Source organism: Mustela lutreola, chromosome 7, assembly GCF_030435805.1.
Source record: "Mustela lutreola isolate mMusLut2 chromosome 7, mMusLut2.pri, whole genome shotgun sequence".
NCBI classification, from domain to species: Eukaryota; Metazoa; Chordata; class Mammalia; order Carnivora; family Mustelidae; genus Mustela; species Mustela lutreola.
In genome coordinates, this window is record NC_081296.1 from 126,056,376 (window position 1) to 126,074,875 (window position 18,500).

General features: G+C 36.6%; 1 protein-coding gene across 3 annotated transcripts in view; it reads left to right on the forward strand.

Annotated features, from left to right (window-relative positions):
* EML5 (EMAP like 5) overlaps positions 1-18,500 on the forward strand; it is a 177,834-nt gene that overhangs the window by 72,376 nt on the left and 86,958 nt on the right. For all 3 annotated transcript variants that reach the window (XM_059182578.1, XM_059182580.1, XM_059182579.1), the window contains 6 exons: positions 3,289-3,456; positions 4,192-4,298; positions 5,047-5,165; positions 6,381-6,567; positions 16,005-16,110; positions 17,652-17,745. In XM_059182578.1, coding sequence (XP_059038561.1) covers positions 3,289-3,456; positions 4,192-4,298; positions 5,047-5,165; positions 6,381-6,567; positions 16,005-16,110; positions 17,652-17,745 — 781 coding nt within the window. The remainder of the gene's footprint in view (positions 1-3,288; positions 3,457-4,191; positions 4,299-5,046; positions 5,166-6,380; positions 6,568-16,004; positions 16,111-17,651; positions 17,746-18,500) is intronic.

Sequence of the window (18,500 nt, forward strand, 5' to 3'; positions counted from 1 at the left end):
GTTCAGTTTTGTGTATTAAAATTTTACTATATTAGGGTCAGAAAGATAGTCTCATATGTTTTGTAAAGAAGTATTAAGGTCAGAGTGGCTGGCTAGCTGAATCCCAGGAGCATGTGACTCGATCTTGGTTGCAAGTTCGAGCCCCACATTAGGTATAGAGATTACTTAAAAATAAAAAAATCGGGGCACCTGGGTGGCTCATTGGGTTAAGCCTCTGTCTTCAGCTCAGGTCATGATCCCAGGGTCCTGGGATCAAGCCTGGCATCAGGCTCTCTGCTCAGCAGGGAGCCTGCTTCCCCCTCTCTTCTCTGCCTGCTCTCTGCCTATTTATGATCTCTCTCTCTCTCTCTGTGTCAAATAAATACATAAATAAATAAATCTACACTTGATCTTAGCCAAAAGACCAAGAAGTGATAAAAAAAATTTTTTTAAATCTTAAAAAAAAAATAGGATTAAGGTCATTAAAACATAGTTACAAATGGGAAAAAAATCTTCTGTCATATTGCTACAAGCTTTTGAAGAGATTTAGCTCATATTAATTATGTGTTAAAATATACTTTAAACAAAAATATATATATATATATACTTTAAAACAAATTAGAAAATGAGATCATCAAAGCAAGTATTTCAGTATATTGCTTTACCTTCACCAAAAATTATCATCCCCTCCTTTTAAGAGTTTCTATGACCATTCTAATTTGCTGTGACAAATCTTCTCTCTGAAATACTAATTCTAATTAATGACACACTCTTTAGGTCTTAACTATTCTTTCATCATTTCCTGTCATAGGCCAGAGTTTTCATAGTTAAGGGACTTTGAGAGCTTTTAACCTAATTTATAGTAGAATGGAAATGGGGTTCAAGAGAGGTGAAGTGATGTGCTCAACTCCTGTGCTATTAAGCCATCAAGCTGACACTTAAGCTCTAGTCTTTTTATTTCAACTCTGATATTCTTTACACATCATACTTTTGTCTCCTTTTATAATTAAAAGGGTTGGAGTCATGTTCATGCCCTCTCCTTTCCTTCACTACTCTTCTTCCCTCCTCTACAATCTAGTATTCCAACTCAACTGTAGCATAGTAAGGAGAAATGTAATCTTTGTTTTTCTTTTTCTTTCTTTCTCTTCAGGTATTTAATGAATGTTTCCTATATACCAGGCACTAGAGATACAGAGTAAAAAGATGCCAACCTGTCCTAAGGAGCTTATAGTTTATTACAAGAAATAATAAGTAAATAGACTGTTACTTTTCAGTGTCATAAATATACTCACACAGGGTAATCACAGGGAATTCTGGAAACATGTAGGACAATACATGTGGTCTTGATGTGTCAGAGTCACTTGATGAAAGATGTGACATTTAGGTTCACTTTTAAAATCTGTTTATCACAGTTAAATAAGCAGTTCTGGCTATTGGGTAATTATTAATATAGTCCTTTTAATTAGAAATCATTTGTTCCCCTTAGACTTATTCTACAACGTTTTTGTTATGTTGCCTTGGTTCTTTCTTAGAGGGGATTGATCTTTGAAAAGTCACAGAATATAATCTGGAAGGGATTTACAGGATTATTTACACCTCTCTTGCGGTTATTGCCCCATATAGTTAATTTGAATACTGGCTCATATAACGCTTCATGTACCTAAACATGACAATATTAATACATCTTTAAAACTTGGAATCTGATTTCCTGGAATCTCTGGCTTTACCTTTTAAGACTCTCTGGTGGCAAAGAGTACTTAAAAGACCCCATCCAGGAAAGTAATAGCTATAGTCCTCTTGATGGTCAAATAATGCACTCTCATATAGACAAATGAGACTAAATCTACCTTATTAGACTTTCCTAGATGAACTGTGGCAAGTTGCCCTTCTAGAAAGTTATTTCTTTTCAGCTGCATTAAAAATATGGTTCTTAAAATAACAGCATTGCTGTTAAGCACCAAATTGTAATTTAGGTAAGTTTCGGTCAAATCTTGTATGCTTTGCTTAAAATGGCTATCCCTAAATTCATGGCCAGCATGAAAGCTTATCTCCAGATTTTAACTAATGGAGCTTTGCCATCCTGACAGGGCTTCTGTAATTTAAAAATTTTTAAATATTCTCAAAATGAAGCCAAATATTATTGTATCCAGTATACTCTAATAGAGGTGTGTATATGTTGCCAAATACCAAGTTTATCCTAGCAAGATGCAGAGAATGTTTTCTGAACTTAAAACCACAATATTGGCTCTTGTCATCACACAGATTTTTTTTTAATTAACCACAAAGTTAGATATTTCCTTTATAGTTAGAGAAATTTGGTGTATACCACCTTAACCAAATGATACAACCTCACATCACTAATGATAGAACTGTGCCCCTTGAAATGATGTATCCAAAAGGATACAAGAGCACATGTGCCAAAAAACACAGAATCTGAATCTAATCATGAAGAAACATTAGACAAACTTATGTTGAAGAACATTACACAAAACATACAAATTTAAAGTATTACTATAAGGGACAGTTTTTGGGACAGCTGGGCGTATTTTATTTTGGTGAATGTGATGTATTACATTGATTTTTGACTGTTGAACCAACCAGCATTCCTGGCATAAATCCCATTTGGTCCTATTGTGTATTCCTCTATATGTTGCTGTGTTAGGTTTGAAAGTATTTTGTTGTTGATGGCTTGTTGTTTGTTTTTTAAGACTTTATTTATTTGACAGAGATCACAAGCAGGCAGAGAGGCAGGCAGAGAGAGAGGAGGAAGGAGGCTCCCCACTGAGCAGAGAGCCCGATGTGGGGCTTGATCCAGGGTCCTGGGATCATGACCTGAGCTGAAGGCAGAGGCTTTAACCCACTGAGCCACCCAGGCACCCCTGTTGATGGCTTAAGTTTTAAAAGGATCCTCTGGTTGCTAGTGCTAGCCCTACTGGGGATGGAGTAGACTGGGTCAATTTCACTTAAGACCTAAGGCGTCGGACAAAACATTCAAATTTCATTATATGGAAACAGTTGATGCTTTTGTGGCTGCAGGCTTTTCTCAGAGCAGTAAGAAAATGTCTCACAATCGTAGTGGTTTGTACCAAATTATATTATAAATCAGTAGAGCAAATATTTACACCCCTTGATGTAGACTCATTCATTTTTTCATTCAGCAAACTTTTGAATGAGTATTTTTACCCTTTGATCATAATTAAGATAATGGAGGAAGGTTGTATTGGTTCAGATATAGAAATTGATGTTTTGAAGTGGTATTTTCATGTGTTGGCATTTACTTATCAATTTAAAAGTATATTTTTGTTATAGGGGCCAAGTTTAAAAAATACATTGGCCATTCGGCTCACGTAACTAATGTCAGATGGTCACATGACTATCAGTGGGTTATTTCTATTGGTGGAGCAGATCACTCTGTCTTTCAGTGGAAATTTATTCCTGAAAGAAAACTAAAAGATGCTCTTCACATAGCACCCCAAGGTGAGTAGTACACACTGCCTAAGGAATTTCTCTGTCAAAAACTTCAGTAACTGCAAATGAACACTTTTACTATTAAAGTGTAATCTATCCTTTTAAGTGACAATATAGTGTTTTGTTAGTGGAAATTTTAAAATACTAGGCAGATGTGTTTAGAGTCAAATATCAGAGCATGGAATACAAAGTACTTTTGCATACATTGAAATCCACCCAACAATGAGTGAAGAAACCATTACATTCTCAAAACAAACATTTAATGTATTCTTGGGGAGATAGGTATCTAGGTGTCCTATATGGTTTTTTGGACAAAGAAAATTTATCTAATGTCAATTCATTCGTTGCCTGTGGTATTTTCTAGATATTTTTATGTTAATTATAAACCTGTAAGGCTTATAAATACATATTTATATACATAAATATATATAATAGTATATAATTATAAACCTGTAAGTTTTAGTTACTTATGTTTGCACCAGCTTTTAAGTTTGATATAGCAGTCACTGGGTGCCAGTGAAGGGACTTACAGTAGCTGTTGAGTTTGCAGTGAGTGGAGATGAAGGTAATCTGTGGTGCAGTTTACTGACATCTGTGTCACTTGAAGAGATAATTTCATTTGATTGTTTTATGGCTTGTCACCATGTCAGTTGTCACAGTCAGCTCTTAATTATTAATTTTACAGTGCTTTTTTGAAAATGAATGTTCTTCAAACAAGTAATGTTTCATTTTTTAAAATTGCAGAAAGTCTGGCTGACTCTAATAGTGATGAATCAGATTCAGATCTGTCTGATGTTCCAGAGCTGGATTCTGAAATTGAACAAGAGACCCAGCTTACCTACCGTCGGCAGGTAATTAATATTATCACGTAATTTTTTTCTGAAAAAGTCTAGTTTCTTCTTTATCTTTCTCCCTGTTGTTTATTGACTTATTGTTATCTTTTGTGGTTTTTAATTTTCCAGGAAATGATGGTCTTTTTCAGTTTTCCTCCTTTAAGAGTTAAAGTGCACTTGTATAAAATGTTCTTTTATAATAAGGGCTTGATATATCAAATGTGCCTGTATTCTATTTGCCTATGGCTTTTTGTCACAGTACACTCCCATTTATTCTCTTTAAAATATTCTCTTCTGAAGTGTATGAATTTCATGGAACACTAAATACATATTTGTCAGTGTGATACATAGAAAATGTAAATTTGTTATTTCCAAGGAAGGAAATTTCATAAAATACATATCTGTTTAAGACAAGTGTTAAAACTTGGGGCACCTGGGTGGCTCAGTGGGTTGGAGCCTCTTGCCTTTGGCTCGGGTCATGATCCCAGCATCCTGGGACGAGCCCCGCATCAGTCTCTCTGCTCGGGGAGGGGGAAGCCTGCATCCTCTTCTCTCTCTGCCTCCTCTCTCTATCTGCCTCTCTGCCTACTTGTGATCTCTGTCTGTCAAATAAATAAATAAAATCTTAAAAAAAAAAAAAAAGACAAGTGTTAAAACTTTAGTGGTCAGTAGTAACCACAGTGTTTGAAAGTTGCAGTAGGAATCTGTAAACACCTTTATTAATTTATATTCTAAGAGACATTTTATTTCTGTACATTATTTAAAGGTTTACAAAGAAGATCTACCTCAGCTTAAAGAACAGTACAAGGAGAAACAAAAAAGTGGTACTTCTAAAAGAAGAGAGCGGGCTCCAGGAAATAGTATTCGATTACACTTTGTTCATGGGTATGAAACAACTATTTTTCATTTGTGTGTTTGCATTTTGGTTCACATTTAATAGCTGTATGACTTGAGCAAATCCTCTGGCTCTTTCCCCATCTGTGAAATGAAGGTAACAGCACCTATTTCATAGGGTTCTGTTGAGGAATAAATAAGCCAGTGTTTGTGGGGACTTAGAATATTGTCCCGTGCATAATAAACACTATATGAGTGTTAATAATGGATTTATCTTATGGAAGTTTAGTATTTGTATTTATAGACATGATCTCTTTAAACAAATGAAAATAAGTAAAATGTAACAGATTATCATCTCCCCTAACTAATTATGATTTGGAATTATATTGTGCCCCTTATTGGGGCCTGCATTTGGCCTTTGTATTTTAATTTTAGTAAAATATGGCTTCTGGATTTTCTTAGAAATATAAGTTTCACATTTCATCCTTGAACAACAGATTCTCAAATTTAACCCTTCCTGTCCCTGATAATGCTTTCAGGAATTTAAAAAAATTCATTTAGTAAGAATATTTTATTTCCATTGTTAAAGTAGGCAATATTTCCCGGCAGTTACGTATTGTACATTGAATTTCTTTGAAGTGCAAAGAGAGTTTACTTGTTACGAATGGAATTATATTGACCATTTTTAAAAGATTTGGCTTTTTTTTTTTTGGATATATATAATATTTTTAAATTGTTTTTTGGACATTTTTGGAATATATATTCTCATAGTTCAACAATGCATATAAAAGCATTCACTTTGAATATCCTCTCAGGAAGCTTCCCTCTCCTTGCTAGATGGGAGATTGCCTGATTCATGAATCTTTTAATAAAACCAATTAGATCTTCAAAAAAAGAAGGAAAAGAAAGTCTTCCCAGCTCTGCCCTCTCAGGCATCCTTTTTCACCCTCCCAGGGCAGTTCTATACCCTTCCATTTATAAAAAAGCACCAATTTTTGTTTTATAGTGTACAAATTCAGTAATACACTTATGTAAATTGTAGTATACTATATACACTTTTCTGTACCTTTTTTCATTCAGTATTATAGCTTGGATTTAGCTGTTCGTAATCAGAGCAATTCATGAAAGTTTATGGAATTTTAGTTTTTCAGTATCTTGTAAAACTGGAAATAGAATGATCTAAAACGTACCTGCTTCTCTGTATAACCCATATTTACCAGATCAAAAGCTATGGTCAGTTTTATACGATATGTTTTCTGTTTTCAGTTACAGAGGTTATGACTGTCGAAGTAATCTGTTTTATACTCAAATTGGTGAAATCGTATACCATGTAGCAGCAGTGGGTGTCATTTACAATCGGCAGCAGAACACACAGCGCTTTTACCTGGGTCATGATGATGATATTCTCTGCCTGGCTATTCATCCTTTGAAAGACTATGTGGCAACAGGGCAGGTAGGTTAGACCTTTGTTTGGATTTACATGTGGGTTAGTCCACTTCTTAAAAAAAATCTGTCTTTCATTTTCTAGGAAATGAAGAATAATGAATTCTTTAGAATGGGATTTTATTTTCATACTACAAATAAAATTTATTTCAACTTTTTCCCTATAGTTTTCCTTTGAGTTTTATTGTTTTGATTATTATTTTTTTTATTTGGTACTAAGGACTTGGCTTGTCTTCTTTCTGTCAGGATACATTTTTTTTAATTTGTGAGTAAACAGAGAAAACAAAGACTAGAAATCTGATTTCTTTCTTTGAATTTTCTAAAATAAAATTATCTAACAAATGTTCTGTGATACACAGGATGACTGTTTTTATTTTACAATCATGATATTTACCCATTTAGGTTTACCAAAGTACAAAGCAGAAATGTTGAAATAGAAAACAATGAGAAAAGTCTTAACTGATATTTCTCTATATGGTTATTCCTAGAGAAGGGGGAAAAGGTGATATTTATAAATACTCTTTCCAAATGTAAGCACTTTACTAGTTTCTTAGTATATATGATTGACCCTTGAACAACACAAGTTTGAACTCCATGGCTCCACTTACATGTAGATTTTTTTACAGTGCTTTAAATTTGTTTTCCTTATGATTTTCTTAACATTTTCTTTTCTCTAGCTTACTTTATCATAATAATACAGTACATAATACATGTAACTTACAAAATGCATGTTTACTGACTATGTTATCAGTAAAGTTTCTGGTCAACAGTTAGGTTATTAATAGTTAAGTGTTTTGAGGGGCACCTGGGTGGCTCATTCAATTAAATGTCTACCTTTGGCTCAGGTCATGATCACAGGATCCTGAGATTAAGCCCCTTGTCTTGCTCCTTGCTCAGCAGGGAGTCTGCTTCTCCCTCTGCTCTTCCCCACTGCTTGTTCTCTCTCTCTCAAATAAATAAATAAAATCTTTTTAAAAAATCATTAAGTGTTTTGAGAGTCAAAAGTTAAACATGGATTTTTGACTGTGCAGGAACCCCTAAGCCCCACGTTGTTCAAAGATCACCTGTATTTTACAACTCTATTTTACTCTCACCTCACCTTTATGAGTGAGCCATTTCTATTCACAAATGAGGAAATTTAGATTTGAAGAAATTATTTTCTCAAAGATCTTTCAGCTAATAAATGATAAAGTTTAAAGCTGCATTAGTCTGTCTGGCTTTTTAAACACTGTAAATATACCTTCTAGGATATATTGAGGCAGAGCTGGGCAACTTGGATTACTCTTTTCTGAAAGGAGAGAAAACTCTTCCCTTTTTCTTTCCCTCTTCCCTCCCTCTGTTTGTGCCTCCCTCTTCCTCTCTTTCCTTGTCTCCCTCCTTTTTCTCCCTTCTTTCTTCCATTTCTTGAAAAACATTCATAGGGCACATGCTGTGTACCAGAAAATGTGCTGGGAATACAAAGATAAATAAGACATGTTCTTTCCATGGTAAGCTTTCATCTTCTGAAGGAGAAGACATACATGCAAGGAAAATCATGATACAAGGTTATAGGTATGGAGCAGGGCTTCTTCTTCTTCTTCTTCTTTTTAGAGATTTTATTTGTTTATTTGACATAGAGAGATTACAAGTAAGCAGACAGAGGGAGAGGGAGAAGCAGGCTCCCCGCCAAGCAAGGAGCCCAACGTGGGGCTCCATCCCAGCACCCCGAGACCATCACCTGAGCCGAAGGCAGAGAGGCTCAACCCGCTGAGCCACCCAGGCACCCCTGGAGCAGAGCTTCTTAACCTTAGTACTGCTGACGTCTTGGGCAGATAATTTTGTTGTTGTTATTTTAAGGTTTTATTTACTTATTTACTGGTCAGAGAGAGAGAATAAGCCGGGGAAGCAGGCAGAAGGAGAAGCAGTCTCCCCACTGAGCAAGCCCAATGCGGGTCTCAATCCTGGGACCTGGGGATCACGACCTGAGCAGCTGCTTAACCAACTGAGCCACCCAGGAGTCTGTTGGGCCGATAATTCTTTGTTGTGAAGATAATTGCATTGTTGTGTACAGAGCAATCCTATATATTATGGTATGTTTAGCAGCATCCCTGGAGTCTACTTGCTGTATGTCAGTAATATCCACTCAGTGTGACAACCAAAAATGTCTTTAGTGTCAAATGTTGCCTGGGAGGCAAAGATCGCCCCCTGCTGAGAACCACTAGTGTAGAGATATGCATAAATTCCTTTTGCATTGTAACAAAGGACTGATTAATTGTTCCACACAGATCAGGGAAACCCTCATGGAGTTGAGGCCATTTGAGCTGAGTACTTTACTTGACAGGGGAGGTAGGAGAAGGTGTTCTAAGTGTGTTATTTGTAAATGTGGGGCAAAAATCCCACAAAACACAGCTTATTTAAAGAACTATGAGTAGCCTAAAGTATTCAAATCTTAGAGGGATGAAGAAGAACTAATTAAAAGGGTTGGTGAGGGCCTGGGGGGCACCATTTAGCCTTATCTGTAGTTTATAGAAAAGTTTCCTCTTAAAGCACAATTATTTACCCATTGTGTTTTGCAAGAAGTTAGAACATTATTCTGGTACTACTCTAAGGAAGGCTGTAGAAAAACTCGTCATTTGCTAACATGAGTCTGGGATTGGAGAGAATTCAGGCCAGATTAAATTAAAAGTCAATATGACCACAGGACATCCTTGGATACCTACTGCTGAGGAGGCAAAACTTTACCCCTAGACCTCCTAGGTTTTCAGCTGGGGCTCTTTAATAAAAAACCAAATATACAAAGAAAAACAAAAAGTATATTAACAGGTATAGTGCATACCACATTGGAGAAATCTACACCCAAGTGACTGAAAACGGTGACTTAGAATTTCAGCATACATAGGACACAGTAGACTGGTGGAGAAATGACAGAACAAAGAAAAGCAGTTTTAGACTTCCAAGGGCGACACACTGTGGGAAGGTAAGTATATGACAAAATTCCTAGAGTAAGGTTTCTTTGCAGATTCCTCTTATGCTATCTCTGGGCCGAGTCTGTCTCCAGTAAAAGGAGAATTTATATAATCAACGGGTTGTGCACCTTAAATTTATGCAATGTTATATGCCAATTATATCTCAATAAAGTTGAAAAAATTATATATATAATATACCACATCTTCTTTATCCATTCCTTTATCAGTGGACATCTGGGCTTTTCCCATATTTTGGCTACCGGGGATATTCCTGCCATAAACTTTGGGATGCAAAACAGAGGATCATAGGGGAAGAGAATAAGATGAAACCCAAGAGAGAGACAAACCATTAGAGACTCATAGTCATTGGGAACAAACTGAGTGTTGCTGGAGGAGGTGGGGTGGAAGGTTGGAGTAACTGGGTGATGGACATTAAGGAGGGGGGCATGTGATGTAATGAGGACTGGGTGTTAAATAAGACTGATGAATCACAGACCTATACCTCTGAAACCAATAATACATTATATGTTAATTAATGGAATTAAAATAAAAACACTATGTCATGGGGAAGCATGATTCAGATTGGCTGCCACTGTCAAGAGCTCACAATTTAGTATGAATTGGATGAATTACTCTGTGTGTGTGTGTGTGTGTGTGTGTGTATACACAATTAACTAAAAATTTACTAAAGACACCCTCATTCAGGTATCTTACAGGTAACTCAGGTTAAGCGTGTCTAGAATGGAGATAAATGAGGTTAAGCTTTCCTTTCAAGCCTGCTTATCCTTGTGTTTCCTACTTAGAACGTGACACAATATGTATTAACCTGGTCACCTAAGCCCAAGAGTTTGTGACTTGTTCTCCCTCACACCTTATAACCAATCAGTCCCAGAGTTACAGCCAAGATTTGCCCTCAGTATATTAAGTTCTCTACGACGAATGTACCTTGCTTCGTTTGTTTTGTATTTATATTTTACCTTGTCCCTGCTGGCACTTCTGGGCTTCATGATTGCTAATCTTTTGTTATAACCAACCAACTAGTCTTCTATCTTCATACTTCTCCCCTAACCATTTCCCCAATCTTTCTTTTCTTCTGTGTTTCTTAGTAGCTTTTAAGCTAATGTGTAAGCTCATTAGCATACAGCTCAAGCCATTTAACCTAGGCCAATAGGCTCCTCTTCTTATCTCTTACCAGTTACCTCCTCATAAACAATTCTCCTGCCTTTTGAGCTATTTAGAATTTGTCCATGTGTAGTACTGCTTCACATCTTTTACTTAGTCCCCTCCTCTGGAAAATTCTTGGCCTCCAGTTCTGTTCAACTGTCCAACTTTGTCTAATTTCTACTCATTTTAAGACTTAGGTTTAGTGGGGTGCCTGGGTGGCTCAGTGGGTTAAGCCGCTGCTTTCGGCTCAGGTCATGATCTCAGGGTCCTGGGATCGAGACCTGCATCGGGCTCTCTGCTCGGCAGGGAGCCTGCTTCCCTCTCTCTCTCTCTCTCTGCCTGCCTCTCCATCTACTTGTGATTTCTCTCTGTCAAATAAATAAATAAAATCTTTAAAAAAAAAAAAAAAAAGACTTAGGTTTAGTAACATATCTGAAAACTTACCTAACCTCTCTCTTCTTCCTGATCCTTGACTGACAGGCCCCAAGTAGGTTCTGATAACACTCATTCTGTTACTGCTTCGGCCACCACTGAACATGGTGTTATCCAAGCTTCCCCACATATTAGCTGTGGGGAAATTACCTAGCCTCTATATGCCTATTTCAAAATAAGGATACTGGGGCTCCTGGGTGGCTCAGTCAGTTAAGGGTCTGCCATTGGTTCAGGTCATGATCCTGGGGTTCTGGGATCAAGCCTGGTTTGGACTCTCTGTTCATCGGAGTGTCTGCTTCTCCCTCTCCTTCTGTGCTCTCTCTCACTCTCTCTCAAATAAAATCTTTAAAAAAATATATAGGGATACTGTCGGTGCCTATCTCTTAGAATTGCTTTGATTGTTAAGTGAGTCAGTCCTTACAAATGTTTAGAAAAGTTCCTGGTACATAAGTCAGTTCTCCATAAATGTTAACCTTCGTTATCATCACTGTCATTGTTTCCATGTGAGATGTCCAGTAGGCAATTGAAAATGTAAGTCTTAAATTCAGAAGAAGAATTTAGTGGTTAAAAGAATTTGGGAGTCATTTGTTGATTTAACCACTGAAACTGGAATTGAGATACGCCAAGGCAAAAATATGGAGTGAAAAGATTGGAGTTTTAAAAGACAGAATCTTGGGGGGCTTTTTATTTAAGGGAGAGGTGATGAAATTGCAAAGGAAACTCAGTAGTAAGAGTTCAGGAGATCAGAGAACCAGGAGACGATGGTACTGCAAAGTTCTCAAAAATACCATGCTCTGCAGAAATTCAGTAGCAAACTTAACAGTCATGGGGAGCATTTGGGCTACAAAACCTAATGAAATATTGGCTGATGGCAGGCTTGTTATTTGTTACGTCTTTATATAAAATCAGTGTCAAAATTAATAATTGTAAGCTATATTCATTATTTTGGGAGTTGTCTTTACAGGCAAAGCTATTTTTATCCTCATACTTAAAGACAGTTATCACTTGAGTCTAAAGGAATAATTACTAATTTTAGTTTACTTGTGGATTAGTGAACATATAACCTAAGTTAAAACATAAGTGATAGTCTGTTCATAGTCTTATTTACCTTTCGGTACTTTAACCCCTTGTATCTCTATTAATACTATTATCCTGGCCTAGAATGTATGTCTCTTTTTATCTGACACTGCCCTTCTGAAGGCCCGGGTCAAACATCATCTCTTTAAGTTTTTTTTTTTTTTTTTAAGATTTTATTTATTTATTTGACAGAGATCACAAGTAGGCCGAGAGGCAGGCAGAGAGAGAGAGGAGGAGCAGTCTCCCCACCAAGCAGAGAGCCCGATGCGGGGCTCGATCCCAGGACCCTGGGACTACAACCTAGGCTGAAGGCAGAGGCTTTAACTCACTGAGCCACCCAGGCGCCACTCTTCTAATTCTTTATAACCTTTTCTTTTTTATTTTTTTTTTAATAATTTTTTATTTTTTATAAACATATATTTTTATCCCCAGGGGTACAGGTCTGTGAATCACCAGGTTTACACACTTCACAGCACTCACCAAAGCACATACCCTCCCCAATGTCCATAATCTCACCCCCTTCTCCCAAACCCCCTCCCCCCAGCAACCCTCAGTTTGTTTTGTGAGATTAAGAGTCACTTATGGTTTGTCTCCCTCCCAATCCCATCTTGTTTCATTTATTCTTCTCCTACCCACTTAAGCCCCCATGTTGCATCACCACTTCCTCATATCAGGGAGATCATATGATAGTTGTCTTTCTCTGCTTGACTTATTTCGCTAAGCATGATACGCTCTAGTTCCATCCATGTTGTCGCAAATGGCAAGATTTCATTTCCTTTGATGGCTGCATAGTATTCCATTGTGTATATATACCACATCTTCTTGATCCATTCATCTGTTGATGGACATCTAGGTTCTTTCCATAGTTTGGCTATTGTGGACATTGCTGCTATAAACATTCGAGTGCATGTGCCCCTTTGGATCACTACATTTGTATCTTTAGGGTAAATACCCAATAGTGCAATTGCTGGGTCATAGGGCAGTTCTATTTTCAACATTTTGAGGAACCTCCATGCTGTTTTCCAGAGTGGCTGCACCAGCTTGCATTCCCACCAACAGTGTAGGAGGGTTCCCCTTTCTCCGCATCCTCGCCAGCATCTGTCATTTCCTGACTTGTTGATTTTAGCCATTCTGACTGGTGTGAGGTGATATCTCATTGTGGTTTTGATTTGTATTTCCCTGATGCCGAGTGATATGGAGCACTTTTTCATGTGTCTGTTGGCCATCTGGATGTCTTCTTTGCAGAAATGTCTGTTCATGTCCTCTGCCCATTTCTTGATTGGATTATTTGTTCTTTGGGTGTTGAGTTTGCTAAGTTCTTTATAGATTCTGGACACTAGTCCTTTATCTGATATGTCGTTTGCAAATATCTTCTCCCATTCTGTCAGTTGTCTTTTGGTTTTGTTAACTGTTTCCTTTGCTGTGCAAAAGCTTTTGATCTTGATGAAATCCCAATAGTTCATTTTTGCCCTTGCTTCCCTTGCCTTTGGCATTGTTCCTAGGAAGATGTTGCTGCGGCTGAGGTCGAAGAGGTTTCTGCCTGTGTTCTCCTCAAGGATTTTGATGGATTCCTTTAGCACATTGAGGTCCTTCATCCATTTTGAGTCTATTTTTGTGTGTAGTGTAAGGAAATGGTCCAATTTCATTTTTCTGCATGTGGCTGTCCAATTTTCCCAGCACCATTTATTGAAGAGGCTGTCTTTTTTCCAATGGACAGTCTTTCCTGCTTTGTCGAAGATTAGTTGACTGTAGAGTTGAGGGTCTATTTCTGGGCTCTCTATTCTGTTCCATTGATCTATGTGTCTGTTTTTGTGCCAGTACCATGCTGTCTTGATGATGACAGTTTTGTAATAGAGCTTGAAGTCCGGAATTGTGATGCCACCAACGTTGGCTTTCTTTTTCAATATCCCTTTGGCTATTCGAGGTCTTTTCTGGTTCCATATAAATTTTAGAATTATTTGTTCCATTTCTTTGAAAAAGATGGATGGTACTTTGATAGGAATTGCATTAAATGTGTAGATTGCTTTAGGTAGCATAGACATTTTCACAGTATTTATTCTTCCAATCCAGGAGCATGGAACATTTTTCCATTTCTTTGTGTCTTCCTCAATTTCTTTCATGAGTACTTTATAGTTTTCTGAGTATAGATTCTGTGCCTCTAGGTATCTTATGGTTTGGGGTGCAATTGTAAATGGGATTGACTCCTTAATTTCTCTTTCTTCTGTCTTGCTGTTGGTGTAGAGAAATGCAACTGATTTCTGTGCATTGATTTTATATCCTGACATTTTACTGAATTCCTGTATAAGTTCTAGCAGTTTTGGAGTGGAGTCTTTTGGGTTTTCCACATATAGTATCATATCATCAGAGAATAAAGAAGCTGAGCAAAAGAGGGACAAACAGCTACTGGACCACGAGGGGAGAATTTGAGAGATAAGTGACACCATAAGACAAAACAACATTAGAATAAGTGGGATTCCAGAAGAAGAAGAAAGAGAGAGGGGAGCAGAAGGTATACTGGAGAGAATTATTGGGGAGAATTTCCCCAATATGGCAAAGGGAACGAGCATCAAAATTCAGGAGGTTCAGAGAACGCCCCTCAAAATCAATAAGAATAGGCCCACACCCCGTCACCTAATAGTAAAATTTACAAGTCTCAGTGACAAAGAGAAAACCCTGAAAGCAGCCCGGGAAAAGAAGTCTGTAACATACAATGGTAAAAATATTAGATTGGCAGCTGACTTATCCACAGAGACCTGGCAGGTCAGAAAGAGCTGGCATGATATTTTCAGAGCACTAAACGAGAAAAACATGCAGCCAAGAATACTGTATCCAGCTAGGCTATCATTGAAAATAGAAGGAAAGATTAAAAGCTTCCAGGACAAACAAAATCTGAAAGAATTTGCAAACACCAAACCAGCTCTACAGGAAATCTTGAAAGGGGTCCTCTAAGCAAAGAGAGAGCCTACAAGTGGTAGATCAGAAAGGAACAGAGACCATATACAGTAACAGTCACCTTACAGGCAATACAATGGCACTAAATTCATATCTCTCAATAGTTACCCTGAATGTCAATGGGCTAAATGCCCCTGTCAAAAGACACAGGCTATCAGAATGGATAAAAAAACAAAACCCATCTATATGTTGCCTCCAAGAAACTCATTTTAAGCCCGAAGACACCTCCAGATTTATAACCTTTTCAACTTCATTAAGCCTATGTTATCAGATATTCTAATTTAACTGAAAATATCTTGTTTTCCTAATGAGTTTGCAAAATTTTCCTGAGTGTCTTTTGCTCATTGTATCTAGCATGGGAACACAGCCAACTATAGGCACTCAGTAAGCATTATCCTTACTGTGATGCATAGGATCAGATTTGTGAGTCTTGTAGCACATTTCTAGAAACACTGAGCCTAGTCTCATTAGCATTTCAAAAAGTATAAGAAAGGGGTGCCTGGGTGGCTCAGTAGGTTAAATGGTTAAGCATCTGCTTTTGGATCAGGTCATGATCCCAGGGTCCTTGGGATAGCCCCACATTGGGCTCCCCGTTCAGCAGAGAGCCTGCTTCTCTCTCTCCTTCTGTTTGTGTGCGTGCGTGCTTTCTCTTTCTCTCTCGGTGTCAAATAAATGAGTAAATAATCTTTAAAATACATACAAATTTTTAAATTAAATATATATATGAAAAAAATGTCAGTCACATGCATGAGCTGCCTTATATTTTTTATTTGATAAATGCCTATAACAAGACAAAGTCTGTAAAATCTGTTTTATTTCCTTTTAATAAATAAGAAAATAAATAATTATATGAGTTTTATAATTCTTTCTATTGTAGGTAGGTAGAGATCCCTCAATTCACATATGGGATACAGAGACCATTAAACCATTGTCAGTATTAAAGGGCTGTCACCAATATGGTGTCTGTGCTGTTGATTTCTCAGGTAAGGATGTTTTCTGTCTCAGTAAGAATAATCAAAATGCAGAGGTGATATATAGCATTATAGTCTAAATTGGTATTACCTAAACTTGTCACCTAGCTATGACCTTCACAGTTTTTTTGAAATGTGCATGCTATTGTCCTAACCAGTCAGGGCTGAGAGTGTAGGTGTGCTGGCTGGCTTATAAGTTAATGAGTATTATTTTTAATACCCATTAATATAAATATGTTTCTATTTTTAAATGTCCATATAACATCTAAAACCCACTAGAATTACCTACCCAGTAGTGGTTATGTAACTCCCACTTTAGGCAAACCCCAATGTCACGTAATAATTTACAGTCACAGGGTAAATGAAAATATTTAGGGTAAAAGCTAAGAAGGAAAGAGGTTAACTCTGAAATACTTGTTTTGTAACTTTTCTATGAAGTAACAAATCCAAGCTATCTTATAAAAATAATTTTAAGCGATTTTAGCTCTTTCCTGTATATTTAAAAGTTTAGGCACTCCTGAGCAGCTCAGTTGCTTAAGTATCTGACTTCAGCTCAGGTTGTAATCTCAGGGTCCTGGGATCTAGCCCCACGTCAGGCTCCACTCTCAGTGGGGATTCTGCTTCTCCTTCTGCCCCTACTCATACATTCTCTAACTCTCTTGTTCTCTCTCAATGAAATATTTTTTTAAAAATTTTTAACAAATACACATAGATCTACAATGAAAGCCAGGCTGTGGATTGGGAAGAGGGGAGAAATGCCATTGATAGATTTCATTTTAGGAAACAGTAAATTTGTACTTTCTGAAGCTCTTACTAAAATGAGAGTTATTGGGAGGAAGCATAAATATGCATTTAAGGATCTTCTAAAAGTCAAGAAATAAGATTTATGGCAAACTGAGGGAGTCAGTAAGAAAAATATCACTAGTATTGATAATGAAACAATTGAGGTTTGCAAAAAGTGCCAGAGTGGCCAGTGTGTAACTAGTTTGGGCCTTTTCAACTTGTAAACATGTGCACAGCTGTCAGCATGACTTACTTAGTTCAATCATTTGTCCAACACTTCATTACTTCTTTGGTAATAGTAACAAATAATATAGTTGATCGTCACTGAAAACAGTCCTATTAATGATGAAACGCAGTTGTAACCTACATCTTTTTCCATTCAATTAACTTTTCATAATCACTGAGTCCTATATCAAAATAGAGTTATGACAGTAAATTTAATTGAAGTAAATATTTTCTTTATTTTCCTTTCCTTCTCATTTTAAAATCTTTTTCCACTTAAACTTCTTCCTTCCCCCATTCTAATCTGGTGGGAAAATAAGGAAAATGAAGTAAGAGACAATGTCAACAATGTTTAGATGCATTGAGAAATTGTTCTTCCCCTGCTTACAAATTCTGGTTCTTTTTATAGCTATATGTGTGCATGCCTAACATTTAACATCATTTTATAAAATTTTAAATGGTGCTGTAGGTTTTAGCGTTTCTTTTAGATTTTTTATCTTCTGAATGTTAATGGTCAGTCTGTCTCTCTCTCTGATTAATTTTTATAGCTGATGGGAAACGTTTGGCTTCAGTTGGAATAGATGATAGTCACACCATTGTGCTGTGGGACTGGAAGAAAGGAGAGAAACTTTCAGTAACAAGGTGGGGGAAAATTTTGATAGCACATTGGCAAAATAATGAAATTACTTTAAAACTTTTTCTATTAAAACACTATTGAAATCAAATATGTAACCTTTTAAAAAAAATTGCTGTCATCTTTATTACCATTGAATAAGTAGTATAATCCTGGTAAAAAGACCAATGATTTGAGAATTCATTGGTAGGTTTATCCCTTGTGAAACTGCTTTTACTGTAATAATACGTTGGAAGTAGCTTTTATCTAAACTCTTCATTTATGGGGAAAGAATTCTATACAGTAAATTCTACTATATGGTAATCTACAATGTGGCCATTGGAAATGCTCAAATCAAATATTTGAGTGACAGATGACACATACACCTGTATATCACAAAGAAGCTATAGATTATGTATATTTTCTCTCACATTTTCCATCTTCTAAATTTTCTAAAATGAGCATGTATTATTTTTATAATAAAAAATATTAACAATTGCTTTAAAGGAGGAAGTAGTCAACTGTCAGATTATTTTTTAACGTCCTATTCCTTAATGTGTGACATAAAGCACTTTTAAAATAGAGATAAATGCTTTTTTCAGTACATAAACAATGGCAAATAAAAGATAGTTTGAAAGGAATTTTGTGTTTGGAATGGCTATATTAAGCTGTAACAAAATATTATAAAAATTTTTTCTTTAACTGATTCATGCTACAATTCCCTAGTCACAGTACCAAAGTAGGTGCTATCCAAAAGAAGTTCAGTTCTCACTGTTCCTATGTT